General features: G+C 35.9%; 1 protein-coding gene across 1 annotated transcript; it reads right to left on the bottom strand.

The window, feature by feature from the left end:
• Positions 1-7,017: 7,017 nt before the first annotated feature.
• LOC149416303 (uncharacterized) lies at positions 7,018-18,689 on the bottom strand. Its single transcript, XM_089642115.1, has 5 exons — positions 18,550-18,689; positions 16,717-17,413; positions 15,607-15,784; positions 13,953-14,034; positions 7,018-8,380 (listed from the first exon to the last, which is right to left on the bottom strand). The coding sequence occupies exons 2-5, from the start codon at positions 17,367-17,369 to the stop codon at positions 8,115-8,117; spliced, it is 1,179 nt and encodes a 392-aa protein (XP_089498241.1). The 5' UTR covers positions 17,370-17,413; positions 18,550-18,689; the 3' UTR covers positions 7,018-8,114.
• Between the last annotated feature and the right edge of the window lie 244 nt (positions 18,690-18,933).

Below are 18,933 nucleotides of genomic sequence, written 5' to 3'. Positions count from 1 at the left end.
ATGTTTTTTTGGACAAGATCATCAAATTTTAATACTTTAAATTCTTCAAAAATTAGGTGTGTTGGATAATCTCTTGGTTTTTTCAATATTATTTTTATAATTAGACGTTGTACAATTTCAACAGGGAGTAGATTTGTTTTGTATGCAGCTCCCCAGCTGATTACAGCGTATTGGAGATTTCATTGTACTAAAGCATGGTAGACTGATGTTAGAATTTCCAATGAGAGAAAATTTCGAATTTTCAAAAATATATAAATTCATTTTCTTATTTTGTTGACGGTTGGTTGATTTGATCTTTCGAGTTTAGGTTTTTGTCTATTATTATTCCTAAGTATTTAATTTAATTTGAAATTTTCAATTTTCAACAGTTTATTGTAGTTTTTTTTATTGTGTTTTTTTAAATTGTCATGTATAATTATGTCAAAATTTTGTGGAACGTCATTTGATTTTATTGCAAATGGTATAACATGAGATTTTTCACTATTTAGAGATAGTAAGTTTATGTCAAATCAGTATTTAAGAGTGTTTATGTCTTCTGTTGCTTTTAGTTTTACTAATTCCTATGTATCGTCACTTTCAATTATGACTGTATCGTCAGCATAAGAGGTTATATTACCATGTTGAGAAAATATCCCGTTTACATATAAGATGAATAATATTGGACCCAGTACCGTACCTTGTGGGATTCCATAATTAGATGTATCTTCATCGCTATATACATTGTTTATTATCTGCCGCCTTCACAAATCGTACATCTGCATGGCTTTTTAGGGTGGTGTATTAACGAGAGAGTATTGTACATTTATAGATCTCAAACTTTTTAATTGTGTACTTTGTTACACATAATGAAACTTTCTTTAAACATAACTGAAATGTCCCCGCAACAATCTTTTGTAGTCTTTGAATGATAAATTGAAGATGTCCATTGACTCATCATTATTTCCCTCCGTTAGTATTCTGGGTAATGAGGAGTACATATGGTAGTTAGTCCCAGAATTTCTGCACTGAAATAAATCCTGACTTCTAGTATTACGTAGTGAAATCAAAATGTTGTGTAAAAATTAACTTATAATATGTTGATTGGAAATAAAATTGATTTCACCATTAACCCCTCCGACTTTTCGCGAACTTGAAGCTAAGATGTCTTTACCGAAATGTCAATTTCACGAAAACGTTGTGTTATTACCGCCTCACAATCAAAGCTCTATAAATGAAACATTACTGAACGGAGCCGAATAGTAAAAACTGTTTTAGAAAGGTTACAAAATAGGCTTTCAAATTGTTGTATCATAAATAAATATTAACATTTGTAAATATTTAAATTTAGAATGGAAACATGAAAAAATTGTAAAAATTACTCACCTGTAATGTTTTATGTAAAAACGATACTAAAATCACGGATAATGTAAAAAAAAAACACTTATTTCATCGTACAAATGTACAATAAACAATTCTGTCACTTCACTTTTTGACCATTTCATACAAAATATATTTTTAAAAAAGTAATTAAACTCGGCACGTCAAACGGCTTTCTTGGCGTCGTTTTACGATTTGGCGGGTAAAATTTGCTTCCACTGAGTAGGTCTTTTTACGGGTTTCTATGGATAACTTTGAATAGAGATGTGAAGCTTCATTCAATACGAATATTCTACTTTTTGTTTTAGGGATGTCACTAGAAGAATAACGGAGTTATGACGATTTTTGTGGAAACACACGCGTTGACGTGTAAACACGCTTATTGTACTTGACTGCTATCGTTATTTTATCGTGTATATCTGCTTACGTTGCTGACCGGTTAATGTACTTAAAACTTTTGGATACATTTTTATTTATTTATTCTAATGAAATTAAATTGACTAAAAAAGAAATGTGTTGTGTACAAATAATTTAAAACTATCTTAACCCTTCATGTCCCGGAAGGACATTACTAGCCACAAACATCATATTCCATTATTGCCTCTGAAGGACAAAACTGACCGGGGCGTCAATACATTATAAAAGTATTTTTATCTTTTTTTCTATAATGCGTACATATGTGATATGTTCGTCATTGGAAAGATAAATAAATATTCTGTAAATTTTGAATCAAATATTCATATATTATTACATGAATAAAATTTTTTTAAATTGTCTAAGTGCATGATTACTAATTTCCGCATTTGTTCATTAAGTTGAAAGTTAAAAAATTATTTATATTTTTTTATTGTATAAATGGTATAAAAAGTGAAGTTACAGTTTTATTACTTAAAACCTACACAAAAGGAATATATTTTTTAAATATCGAATTTTTTCACAATTATGGACGTTCAGAGTCAAAATGTTCTGGTAAGTTTTTTTGTTAACATTTTCATGTTTGATATTAAAAAAATATTATTTAGAAAGATTTATGTTTTTTTCACATGCAAATATTTAAAAGATAATTTAATCTAGTTTCTAAAATAGTATTTCTTTTACTGACAACTTCAAAAATAAGTAATATGTGGCACATTTTAGATACCTCGGAAGCATTCCGAAATTCCAAGAAAATTCACCATGTCGTTGGGACTTGTTGGTAAAAATATTTAAAAACCTGAAGGTTATTGTATATAAAATACTCAATCAAATGAAATGTTTTAGCAACTTGTCTGTTTCCATTCTCATTGGCATCATAAATTCTCCTTACACTCCTTTCTTCGCTCATTCGCTCTACATGCCCAAACCATCTAAGCGTCCCTTTCTTAATCTTACTCATTACTCTTACATCAGCCTTGAACTTTTTGCAGATCTTCACATTTCTCACACGATCATACATGGTTTTACCACACATACGCCTCAGGGATCTCATTTCTACGGCATTCAGTCTACTTTCATCCTTTCTCTGTCAGTTCCATGCCTTACTTCCATACATCAGGGTAGGTACCAGCACTCCATTGTGGACTACTAGCTTCGCTTCTTTGGACAATTTTTTGTTAGCGCCAACTGCGTTCAATCCTCCATGAATGGAGTTACCTGCATTTACCCTTCTTTCAATATCTGTGTCAATTAAAACCTGTAAAACGGGTAATAACCAAAGATATTATAAGAACGAGATATGCTATGTTGGCCGCCGGACCGTAGGCGGAGTACTACCTAATTAGGGTACTTTGAACAGTATCGGGACGTGTACGCACAGTAATCTGTTCTATGTATTAGTGCGGATACCTTAGCGTAAGCGAAGGCGTGCAGTAGTATTGGTGAACAAAACCGGCGACACTGGGCAAAACAATTCCACACAGTATGAACTGCTCATAGCACATCTCGTTCTTCTAATATCTTTGGTAATAACATTCATACACTAATAATAACGGTATTTTCTTTAGTCATTGTAAAATACATATATATATTTTACACACAAAACATCACTAAATGGTCTGTTATGAAATAATTATTTTCTAACATTAAACCGACCGACCCCCTATTAAATTAATTAAATTATAATATTTACCTGGTCGGTAAAATATTATTGTAATCGCTCTATGTTACAGTAGGCAACACAGAACGACAACATCGCTCAGACTTCTCGATTTAATGTCGACGGGGGACGACGTCATTTCGATTTATTCGAAAATTGTGAATTTTAAAATAAGTAAAATGTGACTTAACCGTTTGAGTGGTTGGCCTTTTTTTTCTCTAATATGTACTAAAATTGGGTGTTAAAAAACAGGGAAAAAATTATTACAATCCTACGTATTTTTGCGGTGAAATCACAGCTCGTAATTCAATGTTTTTGTAATTGAAATAAGCACACATGCTATCTCGCTCGCTGAACTCTCAACGCGTACTAAAGAAGCGAAAATCGTCGAAATATCGACGATACGCATTCAAACAGTGTATTCAAGTGTTATATTAATTGCACGGCCGATAGAGTTATGATTGTGCTAGTTTTATATTCAAACGTTTGAGAGATCATAAAGTATGTTATTTCAAATTTAGTAATGGCAGCCACGCGACCGATCTTCACCGTACATAATCAGAGTTTATTGGCGATATCCGTTATCATCCGTGATGGAGGATGATTAGAACACTGTCACATGCTTTATCCGCAACCTTAAAGCTGTTATTTATCAAGACTTGGGAGTCTTCATCATTACCTACCACATGGAGATCACGGAGCCTACACATGGTCAGCTCCTTTACATCACGTACAGCTATCCCAGGGGATGGATGACTCCAGACCTGACCGCAGCTGAGGGAGGAATCGGAGACTTTGCCAGCCAGCAAACTTCTTAGTTCAGGGTAGAATCAGGTTTAACATGGTCCACAGGTATATCTTGTATATTCTCTACATGTTTTACATTTAAATATATGATGACTTTAATTGCAATTCCACATCTATATTATACCCATAGACATATGAATATTAGTAGACCTGCCCTAAGTGATTAAACGCGTATTATCCCCACTCCCCATACCGGTTCCATTGGAGCCGGCTGGGCTCGCGTATGGCCTCAAGTGAAATTTGAAAACGTGACGTCATCATTCTTGTGCGAACTATGGTCGAGGCATCATCGGTTCATTTTACGAAATAACACGGCAAAATGTTGACTTGTGATATGAAAACTTGTAAAAATAGATGTGAAAAAGAGAATAAACCCAATTGTCGTATTACATTCCATAAGTAAGCATTATTTTACTTTATTTTAAGCTTATTCACACCGTATTATATGGATCAGTTTTAGAAACATATACTATCACATCACAATGTAGCGATTCTCAAGTGTGCTCATCGTTGTTTACTGGGGTAAGTAAATTATGAAACATTTGTAAAAGTGTCTTAACTAAATACTCTGAAACTAACTACGACTCTGCAAACAGAAGAAATTTACTTTGTCGAATTTGGACTTCGCAAATTAGTTCATAACGTGGCGAGTAATTTGCGCTCCCATGTAAAAATGTCTATTCATTCAAAAGCAGATTTTACTTTTAAGAAGAAAATGGTGATATTATAATGCGAGATGCCTATTTACTGTCAGATTGATTTATTGACGAATCACAGTCAGCTTAACCCCCTTCGTTCTTCAACAGTTGATTTTACCCCTCGCCATTATCTTCTCGTCTATTAATTCCTATCTCTGTGATTATACCATACAAAAAAAGCAGTCCCCACGATCTTGCGAGAGAGAGAATCTATGTTCCACCCTGAGCTCATATTGTATTGGTTCTATAGCGATGCTACGAGAATTTTCTAGAACGATCGCCAATACAAAACACATTTATTTATTCCTTTAGATTTACACGCAGTACAATATGATACAAGATATATTAAAATATTTTTAGTGATTATAGATTATTGTACCTTATCAGGTCGAAATTATTGGTTCCTAACTAGGCAAATTGCCCGTTCCAAGGAACCAAAAATATGTGAAAGTAAGTGTGTGATTTGTCTATGTCTATAATATATCTCATTAATGTTTTAATTTGTGATGTTTAATCGTTACAATCTTATGATAGAGTCGAACTTGAGCTGTTGTGTATGTTTCAATTGTGTATGAGCAATAATTAGAATAATGGAAGATATATATAGTGTGTGATTAGTCTAGGTCTATTTATTATGTGACGTTTTTTTAACATTTTTTCAGATTCTCCTCTACCCAGTCCAATCAACCATTTAGTTATTATTGGGCCTATGTAAGAAATATTACAAGTTTTTATATGTAATTTGCTTTTATAAATGCATTATAGCGGGAACTCGGATAAGATACAAATGCGAGCGTTCGGCGTTCCTACCTACAGTTATGAAATGTTCTCGCGCCCTGGCCATCGTTCCTGGCCACCGCTGACCTCACGCGCCTAGACCCTGCGACCACTTCGCCGGTCTGCGCTTCGGCTCCGCGGCATCGTCCCGGCCTGCATCTCCCGCTCATCTGCCGACCAGGTCCATCACATTTTCGGCTACCTCGTTCTCACTGGAGTACCCGGAAGACTCCACGTCTTCACCAGTGCTGAACACATCCACGAGTCCGGTCTCCACCAACGCAGTGTCGACTCACTGCTTCGCCGCCTACACCTGGTGTCATCCTCATCGGTCCCGGTCATCTCGCAACTGCGCAATTCCACAGACTCGCAATAAGCGCTGTGACACAATACACTATCATCTTTCATTGTCTCCTTACCAGAACCCCAAAGTTCCATGTTTGGCGGTGCATTCTGGAAGAATCACCTGGCGCTCTATTTTTCAATAGTAAAGTCAAACGTGTGAATTGAACCAATTACTCTCAGCCTTCCTAGTGTAACTTTTGTTAATATTGCCATCTAAAAGTCCCTTATCATTATTGACACAAAATCTATATCAATTATGGATACATATCCCAGAATGCAATCAAGTGTATTTCTATATCAGGTCCAAAACTGACTTTACCTTCAGTTTAAAGTCAGTTTTGGACCTGATATAAACTGAAGTTAAAGTCAGTTTTGGACCTGATAAACTGAAGTTAAAGTCAGTTTCGGACCTGATATAAACTGAAGTTACATTCAGTTTTGGACCTGATATAAAAACTGAAGTTAAAGTCAGTTTTGGACCTGATATAGAAATACACTTGATTTGCATTTTGTAATACAACTTCAGTTTATGAAGTTGTATTACAAGGTAAGCTTTAATTTCAGACAGTACTTTTATACTACTAAATTTAAATAAAATAAATCATTCAAAAATGTGTATTATTTTCGAAGATATAGCAGCTTAACAAGACCCTTTTTTGCAGGCTTGAAGCGTTGTTCATTGATAAATCAAAAACTAGTCATGTATGTAGTTTTTCATTAGAGAGAGTCCGGCTGGAGAAGTCAAAGGGTCTCCCTAAACAGGTCCGCCACGCAGCAGATGGGCTGACGCATCCGTCGTCAAGACTTGGACAAACCTCACCCCATTGCGCCACTGCTAAGTTTCCGGACGTATCTTGCCACTTGGGGTGACTTATGGCAGAGGTTTTGATTATACACCTCTCAAAATTAAATAAAAAAAGGACAATAATTAATATTTATTTGAATTACTATAAAGACATTGATTAGTAAATTAAAAACTAGTTGCTTTAATTCTAAGGAAGAAAATTCATTTAGAGATCGACAGGTCAACAACAACCAGTGAATTAATGGTCTCCAGAAGTGTTGTCTGTGTATAACGATTTAAAAAAAAAAATATTGTCGCCTATTTATCTACGACTTGCGACCCCTTGGCCCCAGAAAGGCCAATGAAATTGATCATCTGTCCAATGTATGATCATTTTCATCTGATGTAAGCTTAAACTAAGCGTAAACTTTGTGCAGTTATATTCCACAAGGATCCCACTTGAGTCCACTCTTGTTCAACATTTATAGTAATGATATCTGAAATCCGTAGCTTTATACAAATCAGGTTTAGACACTAATTTTTCTTTTATTTTGAACTAGTTGACAGTTTGTCGTAATTTAAGTTTCGAGGTTGTGAGGACTTTTTAAGATATACAATTACGTAGTACATTGTAAGTCACTAGTTTTAAGTCAGTAGTTCTAGTATTAATTATTTAATAAATATATTGTACAGCGCCCTTGAGGTGATATTTCACAAAAACGGCGCAATTAAAATTAGCCAAATATTATTATTACTTTGGGCTAACCGCCAAACTTTCATTGGTTTATTGCTTCGGTGTCAACCAATGAGATGAGAGATTATCATCAACGTATTATAATATACAAATAACTACTTCAAACACTGCAAAATTATTTTGTGACACCATTTTAATTAAAAATAACTCTTTAGTCTGCCTGAGGGAAAAGTGTCCTCAAATATAATATACAAATAACTCTCCAGTTTGCCTGACAGTAAAGTGTCCTCAAATATAATATATAAATAACTCTCCAGTCTAACTGAGAGTAAACTGTCCTCAAATATAATATACAAATAACTCTCCAGTCTGCCTGACAGTAATGTGTCCTCAAATATAGTATATATGTAATACTATACAAGTAACTCTCTAGTCTGCCTGAGTAGTGTGTCCTTAAATATAATATAATATACAAATAACTCTCGTCTGTGTCCTCAAATATACTATACAAACAAACAACTCCCCAGTTTGCCTGAGAGTGGTGCGTCCTCACATGTATATATATGTCCTCACATGTGTCTATTCTGTTTGAGAGTGGTGCGTCCTCAGATGGAAGTTGAGATGTGTGGACTGCTTGAAGGAGCGCTCGCACAGGCCGCAGCGAAAAGGCTGCAGGCGCGTGTGCGTGCGCATGTGCTGGGAGAGGTGAGCGCTCTGTCGAAAGCCGCGCGCGCACACTACGCAAGCGTACGGCCGGCGGGGCGAGTGCGTTCGCGCGTGCTGATCCAGCCCCCCCTTCTGCGTGAAGGACTTGTGGCACACCTGGCAAGCGTACGGTCTCACTCCTGCAACAAACAAGAAAATTTATTTATACGATGCTTTTTAAAGTTTTGTGGTTTTGAATTCTAGTGAAACTGAAAACTGGGCGCACTTTGAAGTATTTATTTCACTTGATCGTGCCATGTTTTCCTCGGGCGTCCTCGATTTCTTCTACCGTTCACTTCCACGTCATACATTTTCCTTACGCCTCTTTCGTTGTTCATCATGTACGCCTCATTTTAACATAAATAATTATTTGATTCATGTCTTCATCGGGCTTCCCTGGCTTTTTCGATCATTTACTTCATTAGTATCATGAAATCCCGAAATTAGTATCATGAAATCCTGAAATTAGTATCATGAAATCCTGAAATAAGTATCATGAAATCCTGAAATTGGTATTGTGAAATCCTGAAATTAGTATCATGAAATCCTGAAATAAGTATCATGAAATCCATTGTTGCTGTTAAAAAAACTACATTTTATTAACGTTAATTCGTTATAATACGTTAATTTAATAGTACACAACTGCTGACCCTGTACAAATCGCAAGTGCGCCCTACTGTCGAATTTGGCAGCCACCTCTGGTCCGGAGCCCCTAAATACCTGAAAAAACCCTTGACTCTGTGCAGAAACGGGCGGTCCGTTTGATAGATTCCCCAATCTTAACAAACGGACTGCAATCTTTAGAGCACAGGCGTCAGGTAGGTATGCTGTCCTTGTTCTATCGGTATTACAATGGAAGATGCTCTGAGGAACTAGCGTCATTGATCCCTTCGGCACCGGTGCGTAGTCGGGATACACGCCAAACGCGCGCCCAACATTTGTACACGGTTGACATTTGTCACATGAGAACGGGTCGCTTCTACGATTCGTTCTTAAGTTCAACAGCTCGGCTGTGGAACGAACTGCCGGCCTCTGTGTTTCCTCCCTCCTACAACATGGGACTCTTCAAGACCCATGTTCACTCCTTCCTCTCCACAAAAAGACCCTCCACACAGCATCCCCAAAGATGACATAGGCCCTGAGGGAAATTATTTTCATCAGGGCCTCCTGTGTGGAGTTAATATAAAAAAAATATAAAAAAATAAATTCTTCCTTGGGCGTACCGGACTTCTACAATTCAAATCACTATCTAAACACTCTTGGCACTAATAAGAACAGTCTATAGGGCACACACATACGGACATTGCCTTATATTTACAGAAATTAGTTACATAATATGTAGTTTTTTTTATATTAACCCATTGATACACGAAGCCGTCGAAGCGCCGGTCTGTCTTTCCGTAGTCATTTTATCCATAAAAAATCATTGACAACTTAACGACGGATACGGGTAAAAAAGACTACAAAACTGGGAATCCTATTCTAAAACACAAGGCAGTCATGGATTATAATCGTTGGATGGGTGGAGTCGACATAAATGACCAGTGCTTGGCTTCCTTTCCACTAATGCGGGGGTACTCCAAGGGATACAATTTTTTTTTGTGTTATTTGGCCGACATGGCATTTTTGCGGGCTGTGTACATTCGATTATCGAATTTCTTTTGTTGTTATGTTGGTACACATATGTTTATCATATGTTAGCATTATCAGCCATTTTGCATCAGTGGTTTGTTTTTGACAACTGGAAAGGTTAGTCACGTTTTTTTGGGTTCTTCAATTTTTTACTTTTGAAAAAAATGGACCAAAGAATATGTATTAAATTTTGCGTTAAAAATGGAATAAAGTGCTCCAACGCAGTTAAAATGTTAACTGTGGCATCTGGCGAGTCTACTTTGTCTCAAAAAAGTGTTTATAAGTGGTACAAGCGCTTTAAAATCGTCGAATCACTATTAGGGAAGTTGCAGAGGATGTTGCGCCAAGTTCGATCAAATGTGAAGGTTTTGCTAACTGTTTTCTTCGAGTACAATGGGGTGATGCATCATCAGTTCTTGCCAACAGGTCGTAAGGTTAATAAGGAATACTACAATGCAACGTTTGCGTGAAGCAATACGGCTCAAACGATCGGAATTGTGGAAAAACAAATCGTGGATTTTGCATCACAATAATGCACCAGCTCACACATCAATGCTTGTTCGTGATTATTTGGCCAAAAACAACACCGTAATCCATGCCTCAACCACCGTATTCACCAGATTTGACTCACTCTGACTTTTTCCTATTCCCGAAACTGAAGAGACCAATGAAAGGAAAGCGTTTTGCCACAATTGATGAGATAAAGTCAGAATCGAAGAACGAGCTGACGGCCATACCGAAAAGCGCATTTCAGAATTCAAACCTTCGAGGATTGGAAGAAGCGCTGGCATAATTGCATTATATCTGAGGGGGATTACTTTGAAGGGGAGAAAATGGATATTGATGAAGAAATAAATATTTATTTTTCGGAATAACTTTATTGAGTAAAACCTCAAATTGTAATATTTAAATATTGAAGACAATATTAGTGATTTCTAAACGAAAATCTGAAACAGAAAAATCAGAAAAGGATACGGTCACATCTAGGACTCGAACCCAGGACCCTTGTCTTTCCGGGACACTGCTCTAACAACTGAGCTAATGGGACCCTATCCCCCTCGGTCACTTTTAACTGTATCATACTTCGAATAAAAACTACCAACATTGTCTTCATTTTTTCACCGCACATTTTTATTGGCAACTATCTTTATGTATGATCGCAAGATTGAACCCGAACTAAATGCAATCTAGACAGCGTCTTTTTAGATAAACCTATCTTATTTTTTTTAAATGTGCGGTTAAAAAATTATGTTGGTAGTTCTTATTCGAAGTATGATACAGTTAAAAGTGACCGAGGGGAATAGGGTCCCATTAGCTCAGTTGGTAGAGCAGTGTCCCGGAAAGACAAGGGTCCTGGGTTCGAGTCCTAGATGTGACCGTATCCTTTTCTGATTTTTCTGTTTCAGATTTTCGTTTAGAAATCACTAATATTGTCTTCAATATTTAAATAAATAAATACTTCTCGATAAAATTCGAAATTCACCTTTTCTTTTGAACAAACCTCGCATAAGAATATTACGCTACCACCATCAAAATGCGAGGAAGGGCATCTGGAGGAGCTTTCCCTTTACGATTACAGGCAGACAAATTCCTCCAAATCCTGTCAAACAAAACCCGTCCAGGCTTTGTAAATCACGTTGGGAATATGAGAAATGCTTGGTGGCTCTCCACATGTCAGAATTTTTCAAAAAATACCCATACCCTTCCAAAACTGCCTGGAGATGAAAATTGTAGCGTCGAGAAAAATCTAGATTAACTAATTAATAATAAACCGCTCGACCTACTTAGTACCTACTCCCGAATTATGTACCTGCAGTCCAAATCGCATCGTAAACAAAGTGATCTACGTACTACAAGCACCTACTTGTCTAACGACGACAATAATATCGCAAGTCGGTCTTACACATTACGAGAACTCGCCAGAAGGTTCGAGTCTACGGCCTAGGCATAATTGCCACGCCGTCGAAACTTCGGGAAAGGGCCAGACCGAGCGAGTGGTCTCGATTTAGTTGCCGTTTAACTACCTGCTGTTGCCACCGACCGAACAATATAAATAAGCCCGACGCAGCCAGCATATTATTAGTGTTCAGTATTTACTATCGTCGGCTGCACCTACCTACGAGTACTACGACCTAGTTTCGCGAGCATTCATAGTATTTGTGTATAAATAAACGTGAAATATTGTGATTGTAAATCAGCTTTCAACTTATCAATAAACACTATACCTGAGTTGGAGAGATCTTTCATTTATACACCACGATAACCACAAAATTAAACAAATATCAAAATTACAAAAAAAATAATTATAGTTCTATGTTGTACCATTTTAATTTTATGTGGAGTTTAGTGTTTCGGCGAAGCTGCCAAATCACTATTTTGATTAACCTTTATAACGAATTGGTGTACATATTGAATACCAAAAAATATACTTTAGATAAATTGAAGGTTTTCCTATCGTTTCGCTTGAGTAGAATACAAATAAAAAAATAAATTACTCAATAAAGAATTTAAATGCAAACTACTACAAAAAATATTTTTTCAATAGAAATGTATGAATGCGTAAAGGAAACAATTTAAAAAAAAATACAGTATTATAGCTAAGATTATCTGTGACAGTTTCACTTGATTAACTTTTTTGCTTTCTTATAAAATTATTAAAAAAATAAATAAAAACCAGTTTTGTGCTTGAAATCGAACGTTTCTAGACTCCGTTTGTCAAGCGAATTTAATGCCTATTACCTACAATATAAGGTATACCAAAAATATACATATTTTTGGCTAGTAGCTTCCTCTTAAGGTTTCTTTGAAATAAAAGTTGTAATAATAAAATAGTGTTTTTACTTAACCACTCAGAACATTAGAACGTCAAAAGACGTAAATATGATAATAGCGGTCAAGACATTAGAACGTCTTTTCACGTAAACGCGGGAGATTTTACAAAAATCGATTTATTTCCATCACTAGTATACGGATTGCCATGATTTAAAAAACAGAGTATCGATAATGAATAACGCTACGCGTCTGTATTCAACAATATCTATGGAACGTAGAGTTTCATTATCTAAGCCGATTGAATCTGTCATCTTGTTCGTTCATAATTTATTGCGTTTCTAAATAATTTATTAAAAATATTTTAGTTTGGACGGTTAATATTTTGAGGTGACTAATAGTTTTTAATTATATTTCTTCAATATATAAAGTGTTATTTCTTTATGATACTCAGAAAAAAGTACATTTTTCAAGGCTTTGAAATAATTGTAAGCGATTTTTACATATTTTTGACGTTTTCATAAAATGTATATTTAGAAACGCAAATATTTACGTATAACTACACAATGCGATAGTGGATTTCATAATATTTCCAAAACATTTTTTAGAATGAGGCTACGTTTCCCAAAACGTGAGTTATGAAGTTTTTAGCAAAACTCGTAAATAACACAAAAATTATCACGTTTTGACAGTTCTCAAAGGAACACATAGTAGATAAAAGTCTTTGTCTGAGAGGTTAAGTCATTAGTCATATTATTAGTGGTGGAATGGGTTAACTCTTAGGGATGCTGTGATGAGGGAGTCGTATAAACAATACGTTCTCATGTGACAAATGTCAATCGTTTACAAATGTTGGGCATGACTATGCACCAGTGCCGAAGAAATCAAGTATCATGTCTCGAGAGAATTTTAAAATAAAAAAACGTAGCAGAAAGAAACGAAAATAGAACTCATACAACAGTAGCTAGAATACAAAGAGAACATGTCCTAAAACAACAATAATGTACCCTGGTATAAACCAAAGTAGACGCGGAGGTATAGAGACTGCGCGTGTACGAGTACGATAACTAGAGCGAGCGTACTTGGCTGCGCTCTCCAGTCTAGGAACGACAAGTACTACTGAATTCGACATACGAATACCGGCCAATTACAGAGCTTGATTTTGTGCTTTCAACTAGTAAAAATAACGGCAGATCATAATAGTAGTTGTTGAATAATCGAGCAGCGGATTACTAAGAGAATACTGTATTTACATTAAGAGAGAGAGAGAGGGGTGATCAAGCAAATTGAAAAACTTAACTGTAATTGTACCTGAATGTATCTTCAAATGTTGACTGAGGCCAGCTCCCTGGGAGAAAGTTTTGGAACAAAGGTTGCACTGGAATGGTTTCACCTGCAACAGACAAAGTACCATGAAATGTAATTTTTTTTTAATTAACTCAACGTATTGCCTTGGTTTCTAATTATTTAATATTTTCATTTGTAATTATTGATTTTAAAAACAATCTAAAACCGCACTGTTTCTAAACGGTTCCAACTGACTACAACATCATTATGACATAGAAAAAGCCAATTTCCAGTAAGATGGCTGTCACCAACGTCGACCGATTCAATTCACAAATAAAAACAAACATGTCGATTTGGCGACAAATCAAAAATAGCACATTGCAAATCGTTATAGAATTTTTTTTCGTTAACATAAAAATATCCCAATTATTATTATTATTAAGACCTTTCGACTCCTAGGCCCCAGACAGGCCAATAAAATTGAATATATCTATTCAAGAAAGAATTAAAATGCAAAAAATGTAAGAATTTGGCATTCAACGAGCATTTCCCTCACCTTGGAGTGCCGGGTATAACGCCTTGTAACCAGATCTAAATAGATCTGTAACCAAACTAACCTAACCTTCCTCTAGCCCATCTGTTTCGCCTTCCCACTTCCTTCTCTCTCACTACGTATGCCAAATGATGATACAATATTTATAAATAAAAATAAACTATATCTGTGAGTATTTCTCTCGCCTTGGAGTGCTGCGTCTTGTTGTCACAATTTTACAAAAGATCTGCTGATTCAAAGACTCCAGACACACCAATAAAATTGATCATCCGATCAAGAAAGAACTGAAAGATAATGTGAGCATTTCCCTCATCTTGGAGTGCTGCGTCTTGTGATGTCGCAAATTTACCCAGACAGTCCAATGAAATAATAAAAAAATAATAGTAATACTCAAAAAACATAAACTAACCGACACAGACCAAATATTTAAAAGCTGTGACGTACTTGATATACGCCGATTATATGTTAAAACACTACTAAACTACATTTTCGACCAAAAAAACAAACCCCAACAAACACAAAATATCACTAATAGACCGGTCAGACAAGCGTACAAAGAAAACATAAAAACTCCGACGGTAAACACTACCTTTGGACAAAGACACCATAAATACCACGCTATTAAAGCATTCAACAGACTTCCACTTGAAACAAAAATTGAGAAAAATAAAAATAAATTCAAACACAAAATAAAAAAATGGATTAAAGAACAAAAAGACAATATTACCAAAATTCTATAACATAAAAGAATAAAACATATACACGCAACACAAAAAAATATATAAAACACGCAACATGCACAAAAACATAAATCATTATAAATGCCGATTTACATTCTCTTTTAATATTTTTCTTTTAGTGTGATAATTATATTTTAATTTTTAATCTTTATTTTTAGTTTAACTTTATCTTTATTTTAATTTTGTTTTTCTTTTTTTTTTTAAATGTATAAATTCTTATATTATAAAATGGGGGCCTCAGCACGGGTAAATAACCCAGTGAGGCCATTAAATTACTGAATTAAAATATGAAATATTGTAAAATAATGTATCAACAATAAAAAAATAAAAAATTGATAATCTCTCTAAGAAAGAACATAAAAGAGAATGTGAGCTTTTCCCTCACCTTGGAGTGATGTGCCTTGTGATGGTGCTGCAGCAGGGCCGCGCTGGAAAAGGTCTCGGAACAGACGGGGCATGCGAGCAGAACGCTCGGCGCAGCAACCTCATCGACACCCCTGGACAGCGTGCCCAGCCGCGACACATCCAGATCGTGGTCAAATCGCTTCTCACAAATCTGGCATCTGGAATTCAACAAAAAAGCATTATACTCACAAAGGAGGGAGGAAACACAGGGGCCGGCAAATCGTTCAACAGCCAAGCAGTAGAGACGACTCGTTCTCATGTAACAAATGTCAACTGTTGGGCGCGCATTTGGCTGTGTTCAGATCAATGACGCTAGTTCCGTGGAGCATATTCCATTAGAATACCGGTAGAACAAGGACAACAACAAGGAGACTATTTTATAATTTTCATTTTTATCTCTTTTAGAAGTAAGATTGTATGACATATTGTGATGTATGGTAAAAAGTTTGGTAGTTCAGATTACCGATGGAAGATCGAGAGCAGCCTAGTACTCAACCAAGACCATGGGACGGAAGACTTCGCTCAAGGCGTCCTGAACGTTCCTCCCAGAGAAACAGAAATACTTAAGATAAAATATTTTAAATCATGTCTTTTGTTGTTGAATTTAGAATGTAAAATCGTGTTAAAGTGAAATATTTAAATCTTATTTATTTGTTTGTATAGCATCACTTGTGATAATGATGTATTGTAATTTTTGTAGACTAGGGTTTCAGATTAGGTCGGGGAGGGTGTGATGTATGGTAATAAGTTGGGTATTCAAGCGATAGATGGCACTAGTCAGAAAGCTTACTCCAGAGTCTGACAGATGTCGCTAGAGTGTGTAGCAATTGCCTGTGGGGTATCATTGTCAGACTTCAAGCTTCTAGAAACAGAGAATTACCAACCCTCGGGTAATGAACAGTGTAGCTAAATCCAGACTTATTTATTGTACGTAAATACACGCAATTATTGTAAAAAACCTTTTACTTTATCAAGAGTTCCCAACACACTAAATCTGCAAGTAAAGGCAGAGATATAACACATATTAACAATGTGATTCTGGATTTTTACTTTGCATTCTATAAGAAATTAATATATTGAATGCACCAACCTTGTAAGGCGTTTTCTCTTGGAATGCATACTGTGAAAGTGTTGAGAGTACTGGCAACATTCGTTGAAAGTGTCGTCACATTGCACGCACCGGAACGGTCCACCAAACTCCACCACTTTCACATCCTTCATTTCTTGTTTCATCCTACTCTCGTACGGTTTTCTCGGACGTGTTTCCACCTTTCTAGCCTTTCGATTCGGCCCGGAATAACTCACATTCGATGAACTCGGAGTCTTGATGATGACATAGCTGATTTCATCGGCGGTTTCGGCGTCGGTGCCATCGCCGATGAAGCTCGAATCGACGACTTGATACTGACTCCCGACCGGCATACTGCTTTCAATTTGATCCCCATCGAGCGTTTCGTCACCCAAATTCGCATCGAGCTTTAAAAACTCGTCGTCTATGGTTTCAAAATGGGTGATTTTAGCGTGATTTCGTAGAGCGATATTATTCGCAAATGATTTATAGCACTGGCGGCATTTCGGCATTCCGCTGATGCCTTTGGATATCGGCGTACGTATTATGGGAAGGTTTTTGGTTGTGTCCGCCGGGCGTTTGTCCAGTGTGTTACCGAGAGAATCCACCGTCGAGACGCTACGGACTTTGAAACCCTTTTGAGCTAAGTAAGCAACGAGATCTTGGCTGTCCATCTTTGTTTTCGTGTTTTAAAATAGTTCAGATACTCGGCACAAATCTGAAAATAGAAAAAAATCAACTTATAAAACCAGAAGTTTTTTTTTACAATATTATAGCTATTTTAAAAAATTTGGTTGGTATGTATTGGATTGTACCTTCCTACCAAGGAACTAACTTTCTTGAACCCAAGTTTTTTTACGGGATTCCACTGCTACTCCTTTTTCAAATCAACCACACCCAGAGAACTCAGACCTGAATACCTCTTCGCATGTACCCAGCGTTCGGCAGCGTGATTCCCGTCCCCCGCGTCCCCTCGCATTCGCCACACTTCTTCTCATTGTTATCTGACTGAAGCACAATGGTTCTTCTATTAAATTATTCTGCATATTAACCGTTTCTCGTAGTAATCAAGTTGAAACAGTGTTATTTCGATCATTTATGCATATAAAGCGTGAAGCGAAATTATAGAATTTTACCCAGATCTTAAAAGCAAGATACATTTCTCTTCTACTCTACACTACTTCTGCCTAAAATACCCTACTTGGAGATGCCATTGTCTCACTCGCTCCAGACGGTTGTCGAATTACGCTGCTCAATACGCAAAAAACTATATAAATAGCACTTGGTTTCAACTTAATTACTACAACAAATAACTATTTATGTCGTGAGATGCATTAAAGTTCCATTTTTTATCAAAGTTAAGTTTGAAGGTTAAGAAATACGCAAAAAAATATTAAAATAACCCAAACTAACAACATAAAAACGTATTTTGTGAATGTTCACTTAAACCCCCGACTTAAATAGTTGTATCCATTAGATATTTAAGTTGAAATCAAGTGTTGTTTTTTTTTAAGAGCCTTTGCATGCCGCGGAATTCGAAAAGTTTACGAAAACAAGATTTAAACATGCTGTACTCTAGCATTGCATCTGTGTGTGCCCTGTGTTCAAATCAACTCGGCTGCCTTACTTTTAACAACGAAATTGAGGTTATGACCGAGACGCTCAAACGTCAAACAATACTAAATTAATTAAATATAACCGATTGACAATAACAAATTACTTATTAAAACAACTGCTATGAAAATATTTGAGTCTAATAAAGATTTTATGTAAAATACAACGGAAAGCGAAAGAAAAAGTAAGATTTTGATAATTCCGGCTTCATTTTAAAAATAGCTAAAACAAATTACTTACCTTTGAGATTAATTTATATATAATATGACATCAATAATGTATTGTTAAGAATGTTTTTTTGTGTTATTTATTTCAGAATAACATTATTTATAAGATATTATTTGGCCACATTATCCACAATTCACAAAAACAAGAGAACGTCAAATAGAATGTAAAAGCAACAATACAATGTTGCCAGATCAAAAACCTCATAAAAAGGGATAAAAAATCCCTAGAATGCAATAAAATCCCTAGATTTTAGACAATCACTCTAACAACTCACAAATAAGTTTTCCACATGCCGTTACGGCAGGGTAGGCAGAGCTAATGGATCACCACACAACTCCACCTTGGCGCACATTTGTTTCTGCATTCACATTCATAAATTATCTCATATCTTTGCCC

This window comes from Hesperophylax consimilis, chromosome 17 (assembly GCF_061612785.1).
Source record: "Hesperophylax consimilis isolate HC1 chromosome 17, BYU_Hcon_1.0, whole genome shotgun sequence".
Classification (NCBI taxonomy): domain Eukaryota; kingdom Metazoa; phylum Arthropoda; class Insecta; order Trichoptera; family Limnephilidae; genus Hesperophylax; species Hesperophylax consimilis.
Note: the sequence above shows the minus strand (reverse complement) of the source record. Positions and strands in the feature narration are given on the sequence as shown.